Below are 23,231 nucleotides of genomic sequence, written 5' to 3' on the forward strand. Positions count from 1 at the left end.
CCTGGAGGGGGCACTCAGTACTTTGGGCGGTGACAAGATGCTGATGGGCCCATGACCCAAAACTCTTTCCCTGCATAAATTATTTCGGGACACGCCTTTAGGCCACGCCCACCCAACACTAACCACGCCCCTCATTAACCCCGCCCCCTCGTCCTTTGTGCGGCCCTCGGCAGCGGGGGCGTGGCCTCTCCTCATCGCCCCGCCTCATTCCCCGCTTAGCCCCGCCCCCTCCCACTGGCCCCGCCCCCGGTGCCGGTGCCGGTGCCGGGCCCGCAGCGGGGCCGGTGCCGCTCGCTTCGGAGCGCCGGGCCCGCGCACGGACACACGGACACACGGACACACGTGCGGGGCCGGGCTGGGCCGGGCCGCCGCGGGGTTATTCCGGGTGACGGAGGAAGCCGCAGCCGCGGGGCCGCCGCCGCACCTGCCCGCCCCCGGCCCGCCCCGAATCCCCGGCGCGGGGCCGCTGCGGGAGTAGCGGGACCCGCAGCATCCCCCGGCTTGGGCCGTGGCCGCCCCGGAGCCGTGAGTACCGCCGGGGCACGGCCCTGCCGCCCGCACCTCCTCTTCTCTTCCTCTCCGCCTGCCTCTTCCTCTCCCTCTTCTTCCTCCTCGCTCTCTCTCTCCCGCTGTCCCTCTTCCCGCAGGGCCGGGCCGCTCGGACCCGCGGGGAGCGGAGCGGTAACGGGATGGGGCACACCGGAGGGGTCACCAGGAATGATGGGGGACCCCCGGAGGAGCCCCCGCTCCATCACTGCCGGCGCTGCCCCTGCGCATCCCTCCTCGGAGAGCAAGTTTGCTTTCGGGGTACCCCGCCGCACGGCCGGGGGGAGCAGCGGCGCCGCTCCCAAAGGTTTTGGCACAACCGGTGTGGCTCCCAAATATCTGCAGGGGTTTGGAGCAGCCGATGCCGTCCCCAGCCCGTGTGGCCGCTCTCTCTGCGCCGCGGCATCACCTCCGGGGCCGGCAGCATCCCTGTGCCCTCCTCCCCTGTCCTCTGCCAAGTGCTGCCGGATCCCGTTGGAAATGGGAGATGGGGAAAGCCGCAGCTCCGGGGTGTCCCCTGCCCTCGGGGGCTCGGGGCTGGCAGCTGAAGGGCACGGGGAGAGGCGTTTTCCTTCCTGGAAACTTGTGGGACGCAGCTTTTTGGTGGCCTCTGCAGTGGCTGCCCGGGCAGAGGGCTCTCCTTGAACCTCAGCATCGCTGTGCTGCTGGAGCCGGAGCTGGAGCTGGAGCTGGAGCCGGAGCCGGAGCTGGAGCTGGTCCTGCAGCTCAGGCCAGGCTGGCAGCTGGGCTGGTTCTGCTGGCTGAGCAAAACCTCCCTCTCCGGGGAGCAAAACCCTGCACCTCGGCAGGGAAGGAGAGGGTGGCTGTCCCTGGCTGTCCCTGGCTGTCCCTGCGCTGTGCCAGCCCGCAGGAGCTGTGGCCTTGCTTTGGTGGCTCTCTGTGCAGGGTGCCAGCTCTGCTGTCACTTCCTGCTGTCCCACAGCATTATTCCGGGGGACTCTGCATTGCTGGAGCTGATTCTGGGGTGATTCAGCAACACGTGGATGTTTCTGGGTGCCTTTAGTGTTTGGTGCTGGTTTTGTTACAGGTTTGGCGTTTTGAGGTTCACTGGTGCTGGTTTTGTTACAGGTTTGGTGTTTTGGGGTTCAGTGGGGCTGGTTTGTCACAGGTTTGGTGTTTTGGGGGTTCCCTGGTGCTGGTTTGTTACAGGTTTGGTGTTTTGAGGTTCACTGGTGCTGGTTTTGTTACAGGTTTGGTGTTTTGGGGTTCACTGGTGCTGGTTTGTTACAGGTTTGGTGTTTTGGGGTTCCCTGGTGCTGGTTTTGTTACAGGTTTGGTGTTCTGGGGTTCACTGGTGCTGGTTTGTTACAGGTTTGGTGTTTTGGGGTTCCCTGGTGCTGGTTTTGTTACAGGTTTGGTGTTCTGGGGTTCACTGGTGCTGGTTTGTTACAGGTTTGGTGTTTTGGGGTTCCCTGGTGCTGGTTTTGTTACAGGTTTGGTGTTCTGGGGTTCACTGACCCCTCAGGGATGAAAACCTTTTGGTTTCCATCCCTGCAGCCAAAGCAAACCCCGTTCCCTCTGCACCCCGAGTTTCTCCCCTGGCCCGTGAACATCTGCTGGAAATCCTTTATTCAGCAGAGCAGTGAGTAAGACCCGGGGAGATGCTGGGTGTAGAGATCCGAGTTTCCTTCCTGGGCACTGAGTGATTAATGAATCACAGCAGAGAGCAGCTAATTCAGAGCGCACCAGGAGCTGGCAGGCGGATCCGGCACCTGCTCCCTTGGCTCTGGAGCCCAGCATCCAAAGGGAGCAGCTCCCGAGCATCTCGGGGGGCTGGGGTGCTCCCCGTGCCTGCTGCCAGCCCAGGGCAGCTCGCTGGGGAGGGCACTGGGAGGGCTTTGTTGTGCCAGCACAGACAGTGACCATGTGCCCTGCTCCCTTGTGCCAGCCTGGCTCTCTGGGGACGGCCTGGAAATCAGAGCAGGCGTCCTCTGAAGGCTGCAGAGCTGCTGGGGAGCTGCTCTGGGCCCTGCTCTGTTCCATGTCATGAACAGCCATGTGCAGAGCTGCTGGGGAGCTGCTCTGGGCCCTGCTCTGCTCCATGTCATGAACAGCCATCTCCAGATCTGCTGGGGAGCTGCTCTGGGCACTGCTTTGCTCCATGTCATGAACAGCCATGTGCAGAGCTGCTGGGGAGCTGCTCTGGGCCCATTTTTGCTCCATGTCATGAACAGCCATCTCCAGAGCTGCTGGGGAGCTGTTCTGGGCCCATTTTTGCTCCATGTCATGAACAGCCATGTGCAGAGCTGCTGGGGAGCTGCTCTGGGCACTGCTTTGCTCCATGTCATGAACAGCCATGTGCAGAGCTGCTGGGGAGCTGCTCTGGGCCCTGCTCTGCTCCATGTCAGGAACAGCCATGTGCAGAGCTGCTGGGGAGCTGCTCTGGGCCCTGCTCTGCTCCATGTCATGAACAGCCATGTGCAGAGCTGCTGGGGAGCTGTTCTGGGCCCCTTTTTGCTCCATGTCATGAACAGCCATGTGCAGAGCTGCTGGGGAGCTGCTCTGGGCCCTGCTCTGCTCCATGTCAGGCTCAGCAGCTCCAGAACTCGAGCAGCCCCACTGAAGCCCCAGTGCTGCCTCCTGGATCTGGGCACAGCCTGGGTTTGGGAGGCCTGCGAGGCTCCATCTGCTCTGCCTGGGCTGCTGCAACCATCCCTGACGGATGTGGCTCCTCAGGGACAGGAATTTGAGCTCCTGCAGCTGCAGTTCCCAAGGGCTGGGGCCTGCTGGCCTTGGCAGGCTCTCGTTGTGCCAGTGAGCGCAAGGCCGTGGTGTCACATAGCTCCGTGTTTGGGGATGTGGCCTGTGCTGCTGCTGGCCGCGAGATGGGAGGGAATCCTTTTGTCTCCTGGCTTGGAAAGACTTTCCCACTGCTCCACAGAAGGTCAGAGCTGGTTCAGAGCAGGAGGTGCAGAGCTGGGCTGGTCTCTGTTGGCTGGAGGAGGCTTTGGGAGCCATCCCTGCCCGTGGTGTGAGAGGGCTGAGCCAGCAATGCCCACTGCTGACCTCCTGGTTTGGAGAGGCAGCAGGATTATTTCACATCTGTAAAATTCAGAATTATTTCATGTCTGTAAAATTCAGAATGATTTCATTCTGTAAAATTCAGAATGATTTCATTCTATAAAAGATCTCCCTGCCTGTTTGCAGCCAGCAGATCCGAGTGCATTTTCCTGCTTTCCCTGCTGCTGCCTCATGTCACGGAGTTATCCTTCCCTTTAGAGGCCAGGTGTGTCTCCTGCTGAGCCTCCCCAAACTGATGCCTGTCCTGTGACAGCGGGGCACTGCTGGGCGGTGCTGGTGACCCGCTCTGAGCTGCCCACTGCCACCTGGCACAGCAGAGGGCACAGTCCCTGCGGGCAGCGAGGGTGCTGCAGACAGGGGGATCCTGGGCAGGGAGTGTGGCTGTGCCCAGCGCAGGCTCCCTGAGCGCTCTCCCCTCGTGCTTACCTGTCTGAAAATCAGCTGGGCACAGAGATTGTGTCCCAGTGCAGCCGGGCTGGGCCGGCCCTGCTGCCTGGGCAGGGCTCCTGCTGGGTGTTCCCAGGTTGGCACTGCCTGTGCCACAAACCGGCAGGGCATGAGACACAGGCTGCCCTGCTGCTGGGGACCCTGGGCAGGGGAATCAGGACATGACCCACATTTCCAGCTCCTCTCAGAGCCGCAGGGCTCGTTCTGCTCAGCTTTTGCTGTGCTTTGTGCCGGACTGTGGCAGCTGCAGTCTAGCCCGGTGCAGCTGGGGACCTGCACCTTTTGGCAGGAATCCATTTCCATTCCTTGTTCCTCCCCAACCCGCGAGTTCAGCAGTCCCAAACCTCCTCCAGTCCTGACCCTCACCACCAATTACTTGAAAATGACCCAAATGTTGGCGCAGATGCCTCGGAATCCCTCAAGCATGGAGCCTTGCTTGGAGCTGCAAGACAAAAGCTGAGTTTGGAGGTGGCTGAAGGAAGAGCTGCTGCCTGGGGGAGGTGAGGACAAGGTTGTGGGCACCGAGATGAGGATGCTGAGGATGCCCTTCATCCCTCTGATATGTGAGAATGTCCCAGGGCATCAAGCCTCTGCCTCCTGCTCCCTCCTGTCACTTTCTGAGGTGACTGAGAGCAGCTTGGAGCTTCCAAACAAAACTCCCCAGGGAATAACGAGGAGCTAGGCTTTAATTAGGAGAGACTGGTGATTGCACCAGGGCCCAGGGAGGGGCTGAGAGGCTGTGGCCAGGTCAGTGTGCTGAGAGCCCCTCTTGCCTGGAGGCAGCAGTGTCTCTGTGCCTGGAGCTGGCAGCTGAGTGCAGCTTTTCCCTGTCCTCCCCACCCCCTTGCCGAGGCTCCACATCCTCCCTGGCAGCTTGTCACTTCTCTGCAGATGTCTAGACAGGAGGATTCAGTGCGTGTCAGTTATGCCTAATTCATGAAAAAAATAAAATAAAATAAAAAAAGCCCCAGCCCTCCTGGGAGCTGGGGATTCTCAGTCCTGCAGACTCAGCGCTGTCTGTGCTGCCCTGCCCTGCCTTGAGGCAGCACATCCATGCCAGGGAGCTGCAGGAGCAGCAGGGGACGGAGGATATGAGCTTTGGAGGGGTTCTTAGGGCCGGGCTGTGCTCCTTGTCCCTGCTGCTCACCCCATTTGTGTGTTCTCGTGTCCCCACCGAGGGCTTCCAGCTTCCCTGGCACTGCCAGCTCCCCAGCTCCTGCTGCCTCCCAAAGGCAGGGCTGGTTCCAGGAGGGACAGCTCCCTTGCTGCCACTTCCATCCAAAATCTCAGCCCTGGCCTCTGCACAGGTGCAGAACTCTGCCCTGGGGAGCAGTGAGGATCTGCAGCTCAGAGCAGCTCAGAGCATCCCCTTGCTCCCTGTGCTCCTTGCCAGCCCTGGCTCTCCCAGGCTGAGCTCACGATGAGCTGGAGCTGCTGGTGCTGCCAGTGCCTGCTGGAGCTCCCTGGGTGCAGGCTGGGGAAGGACTGAACCCCAGAGCGTTTCGTTCTCTGTGTCAGTGGTGCTGGTGTGACACATCCTGCTGGGGACAGCTGCCTGGATTCAGTGCCTGCTTGGCATCTGGCTCCTGGGCAGGCACAGCTGAATGGTTCCCATCCTCTCTGCCTGGGTTTTTTGTGGGGAAGGGAGCAGGAAAGGTGGCAATGCAATTTTGTAATGAATTTATTTTGTAATAAATTTATTTTGTAATAAATTTATTTTGTAATAAATTGCAAAATAGAAATTATTTTTATAATTGCAAAATAGAAATTATTATTATTTCCCTCTGGAAGAAGGAATAATTTGGGATATCCCAGTTTGAGGGGTGAGGACAGTGCAGATCTGCTGTGGCTGTGCAAACAGCCCTTGATTATTGATGGAAGAACGCTGCTGCACTGTGATCCTGTCCCTCCCCAGGGATCCAAGCTTCTGCTCCATCCCAGGGGGGGTTTGGCTGTGCCATTTTGGAGGGCCCTGCCCTGGCTGCAGCCCTGGAGGGGGGCCTGGCCCCACGGTGCCACCTGGCAGAGCTGTTGGTGCTGCTGTGGCACGCTGGGCTCCAGCTGGGTGCCACCGAGGGCACTGAGTGCCACTGAGTGCCAGCGAGGGCTTTGTGCCCTCCCCAGAGGCAGCCCTGGCGTGGGAGCTGCAGGGCTGTGCACAAACAGCTGGTTTTGCAGCAGGGACGAGGCACAAAGGGGTGGGCACGCACGGAGGGGGTGGGTTGGAGCCTGGCTGCACGGCAGGCCGAGGGCAGGGGCTGTGCCCTGCTCCCTGTCCGTGCCATGGGAGCAGCTGCACAGGATGTGGCCCTGCTGCCTGCCAGCCCTGCTGCCAGACACAGAGTCCCCACGCAGGCTGCCCACAAAAAGCCATTCTGCAGGGCCCTCCTGGGAAAGGGCAGCTCGGAGCCTCTCCCTGGAGGACACTCTGTTTATTGCTCAGCACACTTCTTTTCACCCCCAGCAAAATATGGTGTTTTTGTGTGCCGAGAACAGGCCTCCCTTTGGGCAGGGATCATTTGCATTAATTAACAGAGCTGTTATGCACGGCCACGCTCTGGCGCAGAGGAGCCAAACAAACGCTTCCTTTTCTTGTTTTTTGGGGTTTTTTTTTGTGCCACAAGCTCAGAGTTATTCCAGGGGAGGCAGCACATCCGTCCCAGCCCGTGGGGACACGTGCAGTGCTGCTGCTGCTGCCCACAGAATGGGTTGGTGCTGCCTTGCCCCTGTGCAGCCCTGACACTGCTGCTCTGTCCCTGTGCTGCTCCCCATTAGTGACAGCCCACAGACCCTCGTTTCCTGGGAATGGGGTTTTACCAGGGAAATGAGGGATGTTTGGTGCTGCCAGCGAGGTGGCACGGGGCACAGGGAGCAGGCTCAGGGTCTCTAGCTGCTCACAGTGACCCCAAGCAATGTTCAAAGTCTCTCTTCCCAGCCTGAGCGCTTGAAGAAGGAGTCGGAACTCTTCAGTTCTCAGTCTCAAGGTTGTTTATTGTTTCTTATCTATAAAATTCTTCCTCTGCCCTGCCAAGGTCCATCCAGCAGGACAGTTCCAGGCACTCTGCCTGCCCCAGGGCAGTGTTATGTCTTTATCCTAAAAACTACATGTACAATGTTTACAATTATTTTCCAATACCTATCACCTATGTTAGACAGTGAGCTTCTACTCTAAACAAACCCAAAAGTGCCACCAGCACAGCAGGAGATGGAGGCCAAGAAGAAGAAGGAGAAAGGCTGGACATGCCCAGATCCCTCCACCTTGCCCCTTGAACCCCCATTCTAAAAACCCCAAAATTTAATTTTTCACCCCGTGATAACTTCACTATCAATCTACTCAATTTATCATGGCTTGCAGGTCTTCATCTAAGGTTGGTAATTTGCTCCATGGCTCATAATCCAACCCACAGGTGTTTTGGGCTCTGTGCCTGCCCCTCTGGAGCCCAGGTAGGGATGTGAATAACAAAAACCCTGCTTTCTGCGGGCACCTCAGCCAGCAGATGGGAATTAGGAGATGGGGTGTCCCGGGGATGCTGCAGCTTCCCAAAATGGGATGTGGGAGCACAGGACCACACTCCTGGGCTCTTCCCTGGTGCCCAGGGCACGGTGCCACCCTGTGTCCCTGCTGGGAGGCCCCAGCAGGCCCTGCCTGTGCCAGGGGCAGCAGGGACCCCGCGGCACCCGGGTGATGCCAGCAGCAAAGGGCGCTGCAGGCTTTTCTCCCCGCGCAGGAAACCAAAAGATGTTTATTCATCTTTTCATCCTCCCCCAGCCTCTGTACGTGCTACAACTGCTCCATAAAAAGGCAGGAGCGGGCTGCAGCCGCGGCTGAGCAGGCTCAGGATGCTGCTTTGCTATTTTTGGGCTCGGCAGGGTGATGATGGAGGTGTGCAGGAGCGGGGGCCGAGGGGATCCTCTCGCCGCGGGGATGCGGGGGCAGCTGGCAGCCTCGGGATGGGTTCAAGCTGTTTTTGTCCCTGCTGCTGCCTCCCCCTCCTTCCTCCTGCTGCTCAGTCATCCCCTGCTCGCCCCCCCAGCTCTGGCACAGAGGCAGCCAAAGGCCTTGTGCATGCAAACAGCAGCAGGGGGAGGAAATCTCTGCGTGAATAAATGTTCCTTGATCAGGCAGGGTTTGTTTTCCTAGAAGCACTGAATGGTTTGGGTTGGAAGGGAGTGTGAAAAATCATCTGGTTCCGTGGGCAGGGACAGCTTCCACCATGCCAGGGGGCTCTGAGCTGCATCCAGCCTGGCCTGGGCTGCAGGGGCAGCCACAGCTTCTCTGGGAAATCCATTGCAGGGCCTCCCCACCCTCACAGGGAAGAATTCTTTGCCCATATGGAACCTGAATTTCCCCTCTTTGTTTGAAGCAGATGACATTTCCCCAGCAGGGCCTGGTCAGAGCTGTCAGGGTCGCTGCCAGCACAGGGTGCTTGAGCTGTGGTGGCTCCCACAGGGATCACCCAGGGCTGCAGCCTGGATTGATGCCTTAAGTTTGAGCTTTCATATCTTCCACATTCTGTGCTGCATTGGTGTGTGACTCTGAACTTCATATAAAGTGTTAGCAGGTTCTCCTCACAGCTCAGGCACACAGAACAATCCTTTTCCAGCCCCAGAACCAAGCTGCAGCTCCAGGCCCAAAAAGTGCAAACAGGGAATGGAGGAGAGCAGCCTGGGAGGGTGGGACTGCATAGCCTGGAGCTGGAACTGGACAATGAACCCCAATACGGACATGGACCAAAACTTATAAAAGTGTGAAAACTCGTGACTGAGTCCATCTTGGATCCACCTTGGGTCCATCTTGGGTCCGCCTTGGGTCTGTCTTGGGTCCACCTTGGGTCCATCTTGGATCCACCTTGGGTCCATCTTGGATCCGTCTTGGGTCTGTCTTGGATCCGTCTTGGATCCATCTTGGATCCACCTTGGGTCCATCTTGGATCCTTTCTGGGTCTATCTTGTGTCCATCTTGGGTGCCTTTTGGATCCACCTTGGGTCCACCTTGTGCCCATCTTGGTTCTGTTTTGGATCCACCTTGGATCCACCTTGGCTGTGACCCTTCCCCTGCCCAAGGTGACTCCTTTGAAGCCCATTTACCAAATCCCCCCGTTTCCCCTGTACCCCTGTCCATCCTCCAGCTCCCGTCGCGATGTTAACCCTTTGTTTGCCCCTTTGGCAGAGGCGGCGGGAGGGCGCTGCCCCCTTCGGTGCCCGCCGCAGCCATGGAGGGGGCAGTGCAGCTGCTGAACCGCGACGGGCACAGCATCTCCCACAACTCCAAGCGCCACTACCACGACGCCTTCGTGTGCATGAACCGCATGAGGCAGCGGGGGCTGCTCTGCGACATCGTCCTGCACGTGGCCACCAAGGAGATCAAGGCCCACAAGGTGGTGCTGGCGTCGTGCAGCCCCTACTTCCACGCCATGTTCACAAGCAAGTAGAGTCCTCTCTTCCCCAGGGACAGGCTGGCAGCTCTCCCCTCTCCAAATCCCCTCCCCGGCTCTGTCCCTTTCCCTGTTCTCGCTGCCCTGCCCTTTCATGTGTCAGTTCTGTGGGCAAGAATATTCCTCATTTCACTGCCCTCCCTGAGTCCCTTTGCCCGTGTGCAGGATCCTGGTGTCCCCCTCCTGCACAAGATCCTGCCCAAATCCCCTCTCTGCTCAAATCCCCTCCCAGTTCTCGCTTTCATGTGTCATTTCTGTCAGCAAGAACAGGAATATTCCTCATTTCACTGCCTTCCCTGAGTCCCTTTGCCCATGTGCAGGATCCTGATGTCCCCTGTCCTGCAGACCTGCCCCCCAATCCCTAGAGCTGGGCAGGAAACCTTCCAGAAACAAACCACTTGTTCCATGCATGGTTTAATCCTCCATTTCCCTCCCTTCCCTGATTCCCTTTGCCCACAGCTCCATGCCCAGGATCCTGGTGTCCCTCCCTGCCCAGGATCCTGGTGTCCCTCTGCCCAGGATCCTGGTGTCCCTCCCTGCCCAGGATCCTGGTGTCCCTCTGCCCAGGATCCTGGTCCCCGTTCCCCAGAGCTGGACAGAAATCCTCCCTGGGCTGGGATGCAGAGGTGGATGCAGCTGGTTCCACGCATCCTCCTGTGGGGGAACAGCCCTGCTGGGGGGTTTTTGCTCATTTTGGGTGTCCTTTGGCCCAGATGAGATGAGTGAGAGCCGGCAGACCCATGTGACGCTGCACGACATCGACCCGCAGGCGCTGGAGCAGCTGGTGCAGTACGCCTACACGGCTGAGATCGTGGTGGGAGAGGGGAACGTGCAGGTAGGAGCTGTTCCCCCTTCTCCACAGAGCTGTTCTGTTCCACATTTTCCTCCTGGGACCCCTCTCTCCCACTCAGCACTGCCAGCTGTGCCTGTGGTGGCAGCTGGGGCTGGCAGTGCTCAGGGAGTTGAGCTGCTTCCCTTCCCAGAGGTGGCTCCTCAAAGCTCTGTGCAGTTCCCAGCCCTGTTCCTGAGCACCTGCCCTTCTCCTGGCCCTGGGGGTGTTACAGGTGTCCTCCCCAGCTGTTCTTCACCTTAGAAAGCAGGAGTGCTCTGTCCTTTCTGTGCCTGGAGGTGCTCACTAAACCTGCTCTGCTCGTGCCTCGCAGTGGGACGAGGGTGAAAATCGTTTCCTTGCCCTGGGAACTCCCTTTTGCCCCATTCTTTTCCACTCTGCCAGACCCTTCTCCCTGCTGCCAGCCTGCTTCAGCTCAATGGTGTGAGGGATGCTTGCTGCAAGTTCCTGCTCAGCCAGCTGGACCCCTCCAACTGCCTGGGCATCCGGGGCTTTGCTGACACCCACTCCTGCAGCGACCTGCTCAAGTCTGCCCACAAGTACGTCCTCCAGCACTTCGTGGAGGTGTCCAAGACAGAGGAGTTCATGTTGCTGCCCCTAAAACAGGTGAGGCCTGTGGTGGTGTTCTCAGGGGTCCCAGGATGAGGGAAGAGACGAGAATGTTGACTCCGTGAAAAGACACCATTGGCGCGATAGAGACTACACACCGTAAGGGAAAGATGAAATAATAATGAAAACTGAGCTATAAACAGCAAAAATCAACCCTTGTACCTTTTGCATCATGGTCTAGCAAGAAAAACCAAGCAAACCCGAAACCCAAGCGAGCTCCTTACGAGCAGCTGTTATTGAGCGAACCCGCCTCTTTCAGAAGGCTTGATTTATTATTTTATGATACATATTCTATTAAAACTATACTAAAAGAATAGAAGAAAGGATTTCATCAGAAGGCTAGCTAAGAATAGAAAAAGAAATGATAACAAAGGCTGGTGACCGACCGAGAGAGTCCAGACAGCTGGACTGTGATTGGCCATTAATTAGAAACAACCACATGAGACCAATCACAGATGCACCTGTTGCATTCCACAGCAGCAGATAACCATTGTTTGCATTTTGTTCCTGAGGCCTCTCAGCTCCTCAGGAGGAAACATCCTAAAGAAAGGAGCAATTCCCAGTCCTTGCTCTGTGTGGGGATCAGGGTCAGACACCTCCCCTCACCCATCCCCGGGGCAGGGGGAGGGTGACAGTGAGGGGAGGGTCACATCTGCCCCTGCTGCAGCTCTGCAGCCCTTGGCAGGTGAAGGGACAGTTCTGGGAGCAGCCAGGGCTGCTGGGTCTGTCCCAGGAAATATGGAAGGGACAAATGCCAGCAGAGTCATCTCCCTGCTGCCGCTGCCAGCGACATCAGGGAGAACTGTCAGGCATTGCAGCAGCCTCAGCCACAGTGAGGGGAAAAGAAGAGCCAGGGAGGATGGTCAGAGATGTCCCCACAAAGCTGCACCTGCTGCTTTTGGGGCACCCAGTTGCTGTTTGGAACCCGCAGCACGTCCAGGAGGCAGAGCCGTGCCCCTGGCACTGCTGTTCACTGTGCTGGGAGCTGGGAATGCCTCCACAGCGAGCAGCTCTGCCCTCCCCCCCGCCCTGCAGGTGCTGGACCTCATCTCCAGCGACAGCCTCAACGTGCCCTCGGAGGAGGAGGTGTACAGGGCTGTGCTCAGCTGGGTCAAACACGACGTGGACAGCAGGAGACAGCACGTGCCCAGGGTGAGCGTGCTGGCAACGGGCTGAGACTGGGCTGGGAAAGGGGAGTGGGCTGGGAAGGGGCTGAGTGTGGGCTGGGAAAGGGGAGTGGGCTGGGAAGGGGCTGAGAGTGCTGGGAAGGGGCTGAGAGTGGGCTGGGAAAGGGGCTGGTTGTGCCCACCATCTCCGAGTGCCCGGGCTGGAGGAAGCTGCAGGACAGGGCAGGAGCAGCAGGTCCCTGTCCTACCACTCCCAGTGCAGGTTGGAAGGGACCTTAAATCCCATCTCATTCCACCCCTGCCATGGACAGGGACACCTTTGGCTATCCCAGGCTGCTCCAAGCTGTCCCTGAACACTCCAGGGATGGGGCAGCCCCAGGAGTTTCTCCCTGATCGCAGCTGTCCCCTTTCAGTGCCCCTGTCCCATGCCCTGCTCTGCTGTCCCCCCCAGCTGATGAAGTGCGTGCGGCTGCCCCTGCTGAGCCGGGATTTCCTGATGAGCCACGTGGACACGGAGCTGCTGGTGCGGCACCACTCGGAGTGCAAGGACCTGCTGATCGAGGCGCTCAAGTACCACCTGATGCCCGAGCAGAGAGGGGTGCTGGGCAACAGCCGCACGCGGCCGCGCCGCTGCGAGGGCGCCAGCACCGTGCTCTTCGCTGTGGGTACGGCCCTGCTGCCCCAATCCCTGCCCCACATCCCTGCCCCCCCGAATCCCTGCCCCAATCCCTGCCCCACATCCCTGCCCCAATCCCTGCCCCACTCCCTGCCCCAATCCCTGCCCGAATCCCTGCCCCAATCCCTGCCCCACATCCCTGCCCCAATCCCTGCCCCACATCCCTGCCCCTGCCCGAATCCCTGCCCCACATCCCTGCCCCACATCCCTGCCCCAGTCCCTGCCCCAGTCCCTGCCAACTCCCCAGTCCCTGCCCCAGTCCCTGCCCCAGTCCCTGCCCCAATCCCTGCCCCAATCCCTGCCCCATCCCTGCCCCAATCCCCTGCCCCATCCCTGCCCCACATCCCTGCCCCACATCCCTGCCCCAATCCCTGCCCCAGTCCCTGCCCCAATCCCTGCCCCCATCCCTGCCCCACATCCCTGCCCCAGTCCCTGCCCCAACCCTGCCCCAATCCCTGCCCCAGTCCCTGCCCACCCTGCCCCATCCCTGCCCCACATCCCTGCCCCACATCCCTGCCCCAATCCCTGCCCCAGTCCCTGCCCCAATCCCTGCCCCACATCCCTGCCCCATCCCTGCCCCAATCCTCCCCACATCCCTGCCCCCATCCCTCAATCCCTCCCCAATCCTGCCCCATGCCCCATGCCTCCCCCTCCCATCCCTGCCCACCCTCCCCAATCCCCTGCCCCAATCCCTGCCCCAATCCCTGCCCCACATCCCTGCCCCAATCCCTGCCCCACATCCCTGCCCCAACCGCCCCAGTCCCTGCCCCAATCCCTGCCCCAATCCCTGCCCCACATCCCTGCCCCAATCCCTGCCCCAATCCCTGCCCCAATCCCTGCCCCACATCCCTGCCCCAGTCCCTGCCCCAGTCTCTGCCCCAGTCCCTGCCCCAATCCCTGCCCCATCCCATTGGGTTTGGGCTGTGTTTGCTCCCCTCAGCTCTCGGGTCTCTAGCTGCTCAGAGTGGCACCAAGGTGTGTTAGAAAGTCTCTTTTCGCAGCCTGGCAGTTGAAGAAGGAGTCAGAGCTCTTAATTTCTCTGTCTCAAGGTTGTTTATTGTATCTGATCTATAAAATTCTTTCTCCTGTCCAACCAAGCTCTGCTCAGCAGGACAGTTCCAGGCACTCTGCCTGCCCCTGGGGCAGTGTTATCTTTTTATACTAAAAACTACCTGTGCAATATTTACAATTATTTTCCAATACCTATCACCTATGTTAGACAGTGAGCTTCTACTCTAAACCAACCCAAAAGTGCCACCAGCACAGCAGAAGATGGAGGCCAAGAAGAAGAAGGAGAAAGGCTGGACACGCCCAGATCCCTCCATCTTGCCCCCTGAACCGCCATTCTAAAAACCCCAAAATCTACTTTTTCACCCCGTGATAAATTCACAATCATTCTACTTAAACTGTCGTGGCTTGCAGGTCTTCATCTAAGGTTGGTAATTTGCTCCATGGCTCATAATCAAACCCACAGGTGTTTGGGCTCTGTGGCAGGGTCTCTGAGCCCCCTGGCAGGGCTCTTGGCTGCTCAGGACACCCAGAGGGATGACAAATTAAGTAGAATGATTGTGAATTTATCACAAGGTGAAAAAGTAGACTTTGGGGTTTTTAGAATGGGGATTCAGGGGGGGTGAGATGGAGGGATCTGGGCATGTCCAGCCTTTCTCCTTCTTCTTCTTGGCCTCCATCTTCTGCTGTGATGTTGGCACTTTTGGATTGGTTTAGAGTAGAAGCTCACTGTCTAACATAGGTGATAGGTATTGGGAAATAATTGTAAATATTGTACATGTAGTTTTTAATATAAAAAAATAACACCACCCCAGGGGCAGGCACAGTGCCCCTGGACCTCGGCAGGACAGGAGAAAGCATTTTATAGATCAGATACAATAAACAACCTTGAGACTGAGAAATGAAGAGCTCTGACTTCTTCTTTGACCGCCAGGCCGCGAAAAGAGACTTTCCAACTTTTCTTGGGGTCGCTCTGAGCAGCCAGAGACCCCAACAAGAGGGATGTCCTGAATTCCAACACTGGCCCTCCCCGAGCAGGTGGAGGGAGCCTGTTTGCCATCCACGGGGACTGCGAGGCCTACGACACACGCACGGACCGCTGGCACATGGTGGCCTCCATGTCCACGCGCCGCGCCCGCGTCGGCGTCGCCGCCATCGGGAACAAGCTCTACGCCGTGGGCGGGTAAGGGGGCACGGACAGGCAGAGTGACCCAGCATCTCTGGGGTGGCCGTGGGAAAGCCCCTGCCCTGCTCACCAGGATCTCTGTGCCCCTGGGATGTGGTGGTGTTCACAGGGGTCTGAGGATGAGGGAAGAGATGAGGATCTGACTCCGTGTTTCAGAAGGCTTGATTTATTATTTTATGATATATATGTTATATTAAAACTATACTAAAAGAATAGAAGGAAGGATTTCATCAGAAGGCTAGCTGAGAATAGAAGGAAAGAATGATAACAAAGGCTGGTGACCGAGACAGTCTGAGACAGCCGGACTGTGATTGGCCATTAATTAGAAACAACCACACGAGACCAATCACAGAGGCACCTGTTGCACCCCACAGCAGCAGATAATCAATGTTTGCAGTTTGTTCCTGAGGCCTCTCAGCTTCTCAGGAGAAAAAATCCTAAGGAAAGGATTTTCCATAAAACGTGTCTGTGACACTGGGATGGCTCCTCCAGCCACTGCTGGGCTCTCTGAGGCAGGCAGCTGGGATTCCTCCTGGGAACTGTGGGACAGCAGGGAGGAGAGAAGGGAGGTCCCCCCAAAAGGGTTTTCATGGCAGGAGCAGGACTGACCTCACAGAAGTGACCTGGCAGGGCTGTGTGGGAAGTGGCCCATGGGCATTCCTCATGGGCAATGCCCCCTCCCGAACTGCCCATTTCCCTCACAATGCCGGCTGGTTTGGGTTGGAATTTAAACCCATCCCACCTTCCACCATCCCAGTTTGCTCCAAACCCCATCCAGCTTGGACGCTTCCAGGGCCAGCCACAGCTTCCCTGAGCAGCCTCTTCTCCCCTTCTGTCCCTGCAGCTACGATGGGACCTCTGACCTGGCCACAGTGGAGTCCTATGACCCTGTCACCAACTCCTGGCAGCCCGAGGTGTCCATGGGCACCAGGAGGAGCTGCCTGGGGGTGGCAGCCCTGCACGGGCTCCTCTACGCTGCCGGGGGGTACGATGGGGCCTCGTGCCTCAACAGGTGGGGATTGCCTTGCTCCATCCTCCCTGCTCCTGCATGCACTCCCTTGGAGCTGGGAACCCGGCTCCTGACCCTTGAGCAGATGTTTTACAGCTGACCTCTGTGACGGGGCTCACAGGGGTCTGAGGATGAGGGAAGAGACGAGGATCTGACTCCATGTTTCAGAAGGCTGGATTTATTATTTTATGATATATATTACATTAAAATTATACTAAAGAATAGAAGGAAAGGTTTCATCTCAGAAGGCTAGCTCAGCTAAGAATAGAAAAGAAAAGAATGATAACAAAGGCAGCTGCCTCAGACTCTGTCCGAGTCAGCTCTGCTGTGATTGGCCATTAATTAGAAACAACCACATGAGACCAATCACAGATGCACCTGTTGCATTCCACAGCAGCAGATAACCATTGGTTACATTTTGTTCCTGAGGCCTCTCAGCTTCTCAGGAGGAAAAAATCTCAAGGAAAGATTTTTAATGAAAAGATGTGTGCGACACACCTCCTTCTCCCAATGGGAAAAAACCCCACTTTGTAGCCCCCTGCCGCAACAGAACCCAGCCTGTGTCAGCTCCCTCTGCACTCCCCCTGTCTGTCCCCAATCTGTGAGACCTCCCCGTGTCCAAGAGCTTTGCCCTGGGCTTTCCCAGTGTCCCACCTTTGTCCCTGTGTCCCTGCAGTGCAGAGAGGTACGACCCGCTGACGGGCACCTGGACCTCCATCGCTGCCATGAGCACCCGCAGGCGCTACGTGCGCGTGGCCACGCTAGGTGGGTGCTGCCGGGGGGCTGGGGGTGCTGGGCGGGCTCCTGAGGGCTCCCCGTGCTGCTCTGCTCCCCTTCCTCTGCTAAAAATACCCCGGGGCTCCGGAACGAGGGGGTCAGGGAGCAGCAGCAGCATCAGGAGCTCTCTGGGAGGCTTTGCAGAGGGGCTGCCTGATGAGTATTTCACACCACTCCTGCTGGAAGGGGAGGGAGGAGCTGCCTGGGGCAGGGGAGGCTCAGCCTGGACCTGTGTGGGCACCTCCAGAGTGGCACCTGTGCTGAGGCTCAGCCTGGACCACGTGCCATTTCCTAAGGCCTTTCCAGTCCCTCCTCCTAGGACAAATAGCAGTCCTTGGCCATTCACTGGGGAGAAGACCAGCTCGCTGCCAAAGCCTCTTTAAGCTCTGGACAGCTCTAATGCAGTGCCACAACCATTATTATTTCTCCCTGTGCTCTGTAACCGTGGAGTTATTTGGACTCACGGCCTGCGAATGTCACAGATGTGTTCATACACAGCAGAAAGAGCCTAAAACAGCAGCGCAGGGAGGTTCCCACCAAAGGGTTTTCATGGCAGGAGCTGCGTGGCCAGAGCAGGACTGACCCACAGAGGTGACCTGGCACAGAGGTGACGCAGCACAGTGGCACCTGTGCTGGGGCTCAGCCTGCACCTGTGTGGGCACCTGCAGAGGGGCACCTGTGACGTTGTGAGTGGCTGTGCTGGGGCAGGGATGTGGTTTTAGCTCATGCCTGTGCCTGTGTCTTTGCAGAAGGCAACCTCTATGCAGTGGGGGGCTACGACAGCTCGTCACACCTGGCCACGGTGGAGAAGTACGAGCCCCAGGTAAATGTGGGAGGGAGATTTGGGTGACTCCTGTGCTTCTCCCCTCTTCAGGAAGGCCTCGACCCACCGTGCATGGCTGGGAGATGGAGGGGATCAGCAGGGACAGAGCACGCAGGGTGCAGTCCTGAGCACAGTGACCCAAAGCTGCTCTGTGAGAGCTCCCTGGGAGGGTGGACACCAGAACAGCCCCTGGCCCCGCTGCCCGTGGTTCTGAGGGCAGCAGGGATCCTGTCTGTGCCCTGAGCTGTTCCCAGCTCCCAGCTGGGAGCGTGGCGGGCTGGGGACACAGCTCTGCTCCAGCAGGGTCGGGCACTGCAGAGAGATCAAAGAGAAGGTCCTGGAGGCTTTGTGTGAGCTGCAAAGCCCCAGCTGCACTCACACAGATTGGAAATAGATACAGCTCAGCCCCGGGCTGGGCTGGCATTCAGCTGGGGCACAACCGGTGGCCTGGCACGGGCGTCTCTGTGCCCCTGGGATGGCTCCTGCCAGCTGCTGCTGTGCTCTCCGAGCCAACTGCTCTCTAATTCCTCCTGCCAACTGCGGGACAGCGGGGAGGAACAAAGTGATCCCCCCAAAAAGGGTTTTCATGGCAGGACTGTGTGGCCAGAGCAGGCCTGACCTGGCAGGGGTGTGTGGGAGATGCCCTGTGGGGTGGCTGATGGGTTCTGTGTCCCCAGGTGAACACCTGGAGCCCCATTGCCAACATGCTGAGCCGCAGGAGCAGCGCGGGCGTGGCCGTGCTCGAGGGGATGCTCTACGTGGCTGGGGGCAATGATGGCACCAGCTGCCTTAACTCCGTGGAGCGCTACAACCCCAAATCCAACACCTGGGAGAGCGTGGCCCCCATGAACATCCGCAGGTAAGGAAGGGGCTGTGTCCCTCTGGAGCCTCAGGAGCGGGGACCTCACCTTGCTGTGCCATAAAGCACAGGCACACCACGGGGTTTTGGGGTTTGTGGCTGGCTCAGCACGCTCCTGCCCTGCTCAGAGGGATTGGAGGGAGAGCCAGGAGGGCACAGCAGGGATGTTCTGCAGAGGGATTTATCCTCAGCACTTTGTGTGGCCATAAAGAACCAGGGCTTCAGCTGGCTGAGCCCAGCGAGATGCTGCTGGGCTGTGGGAGGAATGAAGGCTTGCAAGGCCGGGGATTTTGGGCTCGGAGGGTTTGGTATTTGGTGATTGTATTGATTTATGAAATTTGTAAGTGTAACTGAAGGGAGAGCTCAGAGGGTTTGGTATTTGATGAGGTTTGGTATTTGATGGGGTTTGGTATTTGATGGGGTTTGGTATTTGGTGAGGTTTGGTATTTGATGAGGTTTGGTATTTGATGGGGTTTGGTATTTGATCTGGTTGGGGTGAGTGTCAGAGTGAAGGGGAAGCTCACAGGGTTTGGTATTTGATGGGGTTTGGTATTTGATGAGGTTTGGTATTTGATGAAGTTTGGACAAGAGTGTCAGAGTGAAGGGGGGGATCTGTGGCTCTGTGCTGTGCTCTGCCTGTTGCTGCCCCAACAGTTCATTTCTCCACGGGGTGTTTTTGGGGTGCCACAGCTCTGGGCAGGTCCCTGCCGTGCTGAGCTCCCCCCAGCACCTCCCAGCCTCCCCGCCGTGCTCTCCTTGCAGGAGCACCCACGACCTGGTGGCCATGGACGGGTGGCTTTACGCCGTGGGCGGCAACGACGGCAGCTCCAGCCTGAACTCCATCGAGAAGTACAACCCGCGCACCAACAAGTGGGTGGCCGCCTCGTGCATGTTCACCCGCCGCAGCAGCGTGGGGGTGGCCGTGCTGGAGCTCCTCAACTTCCCCCCGCCCTCGTCGCCCACGCTCTCCGTGTCCTCCACGAGCCTTTGACAGCGAGCCCGGCCGTGCCCCGGCCCCTGGGGACAGCGCCTGAGCCGGCCCGGCCCTCCCGCGGGGCTCTGCCCGCTCTGGGGACACCCACCAGGGCCACCACATGTGCTTCCAGGGCTGGTCCCCCCCGAGGGCGAGCAGAGGGGCCAGACTCATCCAGCACCCCCCAAAGCTCCTCAGGGCAAGGGGGAACCCGAACCATTGCTGCTTCTGGGATTGCCGTGCTCCAGCCGTGCCCCCGGGCACTGCCAGCCCTGGGGGCGCCCCGGGGGACGATGTGTGACCCCCCACTCTGAATGTCACTGTAGCCAGTTCAGCCCGAGGTGTGTGCCCTGCTCCGGACGCTGCCCCGCTCCGAGGGCGTCTCTTTGATGCCTTAACCACAGCAAGAGAGGAAGGCCGGCCCAGGCACAGCGCTGCAGGGTGGGGAGGGTCCTGAGCCCTGCAGGGCTCCCCGGGCCCGCTGGGGTCCCAGCTGCGCGGGGCTCTGGCCAGGCAGGTGCTGCAGGGACCTTGGTGGCATCGCTGCCATCACTGCTGGCCCAGGCTCTCTGGGAATGGCCTGGCCTGTTTGCTGCTCCCCTCTCTGCAAAGCAGATCCTGGGTTTGTGGAAAGGAGTCAGTTCTTGGAAGAAGAACAGTCCAGCCTTCCGAACGAGGAGGATTGCCTGGCATTACTTTTTTGGGTATTAATTTTTTTTATTTGCCTTTTTTTATTTGAACGCTAATATGACTCCACATCCCTTTCTTTTTTACACTGCCCTGGTATTCCCCATGCCCTCTGCTCTCCAGGCAGCAGGAGGGATGCAGCTCCTTTTCCCATCTGTTGAGGAGATGATTCCTGTGCCCTGGAAGTTCTCTCTGGGTGGGTGGGGTGTGTGCATGTGTGAGATGCCAGAAGCAGCACGGGAGGGACCCTTTCCAATTAGCGACTCCCTGGCAATTAAACAACCACTCTAATGAACTAAAGCTTGGATAAATTAGCCCTGTGAGGCCTGTCCTGGAGCCAGGGCCCCCGTGCTGTGCTGTTTCAGGGTGTGCTGTGTGTGTGAGCCGTGAGCTGAGGCACAGGTCAGGTGCTCTCCGCACCACAGAGGAACGACTCAACCACTGGTACCTCAATCGTGCTCAAGTGTTCAAATGTAGCATTGGAAATATGGTCCAACTGTTTGGAACTCATTCCTTCCTCCTTTTTTCCCCCCTACTCCACAGTTCTCGCTCACAGAGCTCAGATTTCACTCGTGTGGTACCTGTGGCCCTGAATTTTCAAGTAGCAAGGGATTTCTGCTTTTTGAACTCTCCTGAGAGGGGAGTTTAAAATGAGACAGGGACTCCCCAGCTTCAGACCCTTTTCCTGGCAGTCTGATTTCCCCTGGGCAGGTGCCTGCAGGTTTCCCAAGCCCACTCACTGTGCCTCACGTTGTACACCTGGAATTCCCAGCACCTTCTGCAAACCAGGGCTGCTTCCCCCTCCAGCCTCTCCCCGAGGGCAGCCTGAGCTTCTCAGGCTCAGGAGGCCTTCTTGGCTTTTGGAACAGGCTCCAAATCCCCTTTTTGTCCCCTTCTCCCTGCCCCAGCTGTCACAGCTCAGCAGTTCTCCCATTTCCCTCTCCTGCAGAGCCCCCTGTGAGTGTCCAGGCTCTGCAGTTCTCTCCCAGGAAGGTCAGAGCAATCTGCTTGGTTCAAAAAAGGATGCAACCAGTGAAATCTGCTCTGTTTTGTGCATGTGCCTCCACCCAAGTGAGCTCTCAACCCTTTCCATCCCACTGCTGTAACCAACAAAGGGATTTCCCTCTCCTGCTGGGCTCCCATCCAGGTGTCCCTGGCTCCAGGGCCCCTTTGGAGGAGGATCAGCCCAAAAGCCCCACGGGGAGGTGGAAGGGGCTGGTGCTGGGCTTGGCCCGAGGTGCTGAGGAGCTCAGGAGGGGTCAGGGGTGAAGGGAGAGGGGAGCCCAGGCAGGAGCTGCAGTGCAGGAGCTGCTGAGGGGGAAGCAGGGCTGGTTTCAAACCAGGAGTGAGATGTGGCAGTGGCTCAGAGCCTCTGCTCCAGCTGGGGCTGCTGCACAGTGGGGAGGGAGCTGTGCCTTGGGAGCAGAACCTGAGGGAAGTGGGAAACGCAGCAGAATTTTGGTGCCACTGCAGATCCTGTGTGGTGCTGTCCTGCTTCCCGAGGAGCAGGGACAGGGCGGAGTGACTCCTGTGTCCCCTGGCTGGCTCCTGAGCAATATCCACTGAGCCTGACCCACGGGAACCCAGCAAGGAGGGAACCTCCTGTCTGTGCTGCCCAAACTATGCAGGAAAGGGCAAAACAAGCCCCCAGCACCTCCTGGGGGTCCCCAGCCCCCCGACCCACACTGTGCGGACACGAGGTGTCAGCGCCTGCCCTGGCACGTGCCAGGGTGGGATTGCTCCTGGTGCTGCTCGTCCCCTGCCGAGGAGGAGGAGGAGGAGGAGAGCTCGGAGGGGACGCCTGTCTGTGTCTGTCTGTCTGTGCTGTCTGAGGGGAGGAGAACAACTCTGTGTGGCTTCCCTGCCAGTTTCAGTCCGTGGTGTCTCGCCCACGACGTTCCTTGTGTGAACTCCCAGCAGAGGAGCATCCCCCAGCCGGGGGGCTCCGGGCTCGGGGGTTCCCCAGCAGGGCCAGGCGGGATCCCCTGCCCTGCTCTGGGGGCAGAGGCTCCCTTGGCCGCCCTGCTGGGCACACCTGGTCCAGATCCATGTCCGAGCGTCGTCACTTTGATTTCTCTGTAACTTTATCCGACTTTATTTATGTGGAACTCTGTTTTCTCTGAATTTTTTGCACTACATGGGGCTGGGGAGGGGATACGAGCAATAGAAGCCAACGTGTACAATAAAGACATTTTCTTGGATATTGGATCCCGCCTGGTGCATCCTTCACTCTCCCTCCCCTCCCCTTGCCTGGCTCCTGGGGCTGCTCCCTCCTTCCCAGCCAGGGCAGGGATCCTGAGCAGCCAGGGCAGGTTCAGGTTGTGTCAGGGCAGGGTCCCCAGAGGGTGCTGGGCAACCCTGAACCCCATATAAAGTGTTAGCAGGTTCTCCTCACAGCTCAGGCACACAGAACAATCCTTTTCCAGCCCCAGAACCAGGCTGCAGCTCCAGGCCCCCAAAAGTGCAAACAACAAAAAGGCCCAAAAGGCCCCAAAAGTGCAAACAGGGAATGGAGGAGAGCAACCTGGGAGGGTGGGACTGCATAGCCTGGAGCTGGAATTGGACAATGAACCCCAATACGGACATGGACCAAAACTTATAAAAGTGTGAAAACTCGTGACTGAGTCCATATAAGGCCTTTTAATAAATCCCCACTTTATCCCTTTAACTCTGCCCGGCCTTTAACTTCCTTCATTTATTTAAACCCCACTTTATTCCTTTAACTCTGCCCAGCCCCTGTTCCAGGCCAGCCCCTCGTGGCTCCAGTGCCAGCTGTCCCTGCCAGCCCTGCTGGTGTCACTGCTGTCCCAGCGAGCAGGCAGGGCCCGTGACAGCAGCAGGAGCTGCACTTGTGCCCTGCTCGGAGCTGGGAGGTTTTATTTAGCTCCAATGCAGGAACAGCGCGTTTGTGGTCACGGCCTGACCGTGTTAGCCACGGATCCAAGAGGAATCCCACTTTTCTGCACAGAGCACAGCTGGGGCTGTTTGCTGACCTGGGCCACGAGGTGCTGGGCTGTTTCCCAGCTGTGCAGAGAGCAGAGAGCAGCCCCTGCCGTGAAAATCACGGAATTTGTGGTGGGGGCCCTCCGGAGGGGGGTCCTGGTGCTGCGCTGGGCCAGGAAGGGTTAATGGATTCTGGGCACAAAGGAGCTGCTTTTAGAGGTCAAAAATGGGGAG

At 58.4% G+C, this 23,231-nt stretch overlaps 1 protein-coding gene across 2 annotated transcripts; it reads left to right on the plus strand.

The window, feature by feature from the left end:
• Nucleotides 1–287: 287 nt before the first annotated feature.
• On the plus strand, nucleotides 288–22,210 carry KLHL17 (kelch like family member 17). Of its 2 annotated transcripts, XM_030963733.1 has the most exons (12): nucleotides 288–525; nucleotides 9,206–9,459; nucleotides 10,184–10,305; nucleotides 10,705–10,926; nucleotides 11,965–12,081; nucleotides 12,508–12,721; nucleotides 14,779–14,923; nucleotides 15,771–15,938; nucleotides 16,612–16,700; nucleotides 17,462–17,535; nucleotides 18,213–18,394; nucleotides 19,157–22,210. In XM_030963733.1, exons 2-12 carry the CDS (start codon nucleotides 9,249–9,251, stop codon nucleotides 19,383–19,385), a joined length of 1,773 nt encoding a protein of 590 aa, XP_030819593.1. In that variant the 5' UTR covers nucleotides 288–525; nucleotides 9,206–9,248; the 3' UTR covers nucleotides 19,386–22,210. The 2 variants fall into 2 exon arrangements, with proteins under 2 accessions (XP_030819593.1, XP_030819594.1); XM_030963734.1 differs by lacking the exon at nucleotides 288–525 and having other exon boundaries at nucleotides 9,288–9,413.
• Nucleotides 22,211–23,231: the final 1,021 nt, after the last annotated feature.

Source organism: Camarhynchus parvulus, chromosome 21, assembly GCF_901933205.1.
Source record: "Camarhynchus parvulus chromosome 21, STF_HiC, whole genome shotgun sequence".
Classification (NCBI taxonomy): domain Eukaryota; kingdom Metazoa; phylum Chordata; class Aves; order Passeriformes; family Thraupidae; genus Camarhynchus; species Camarhynchus parvulus.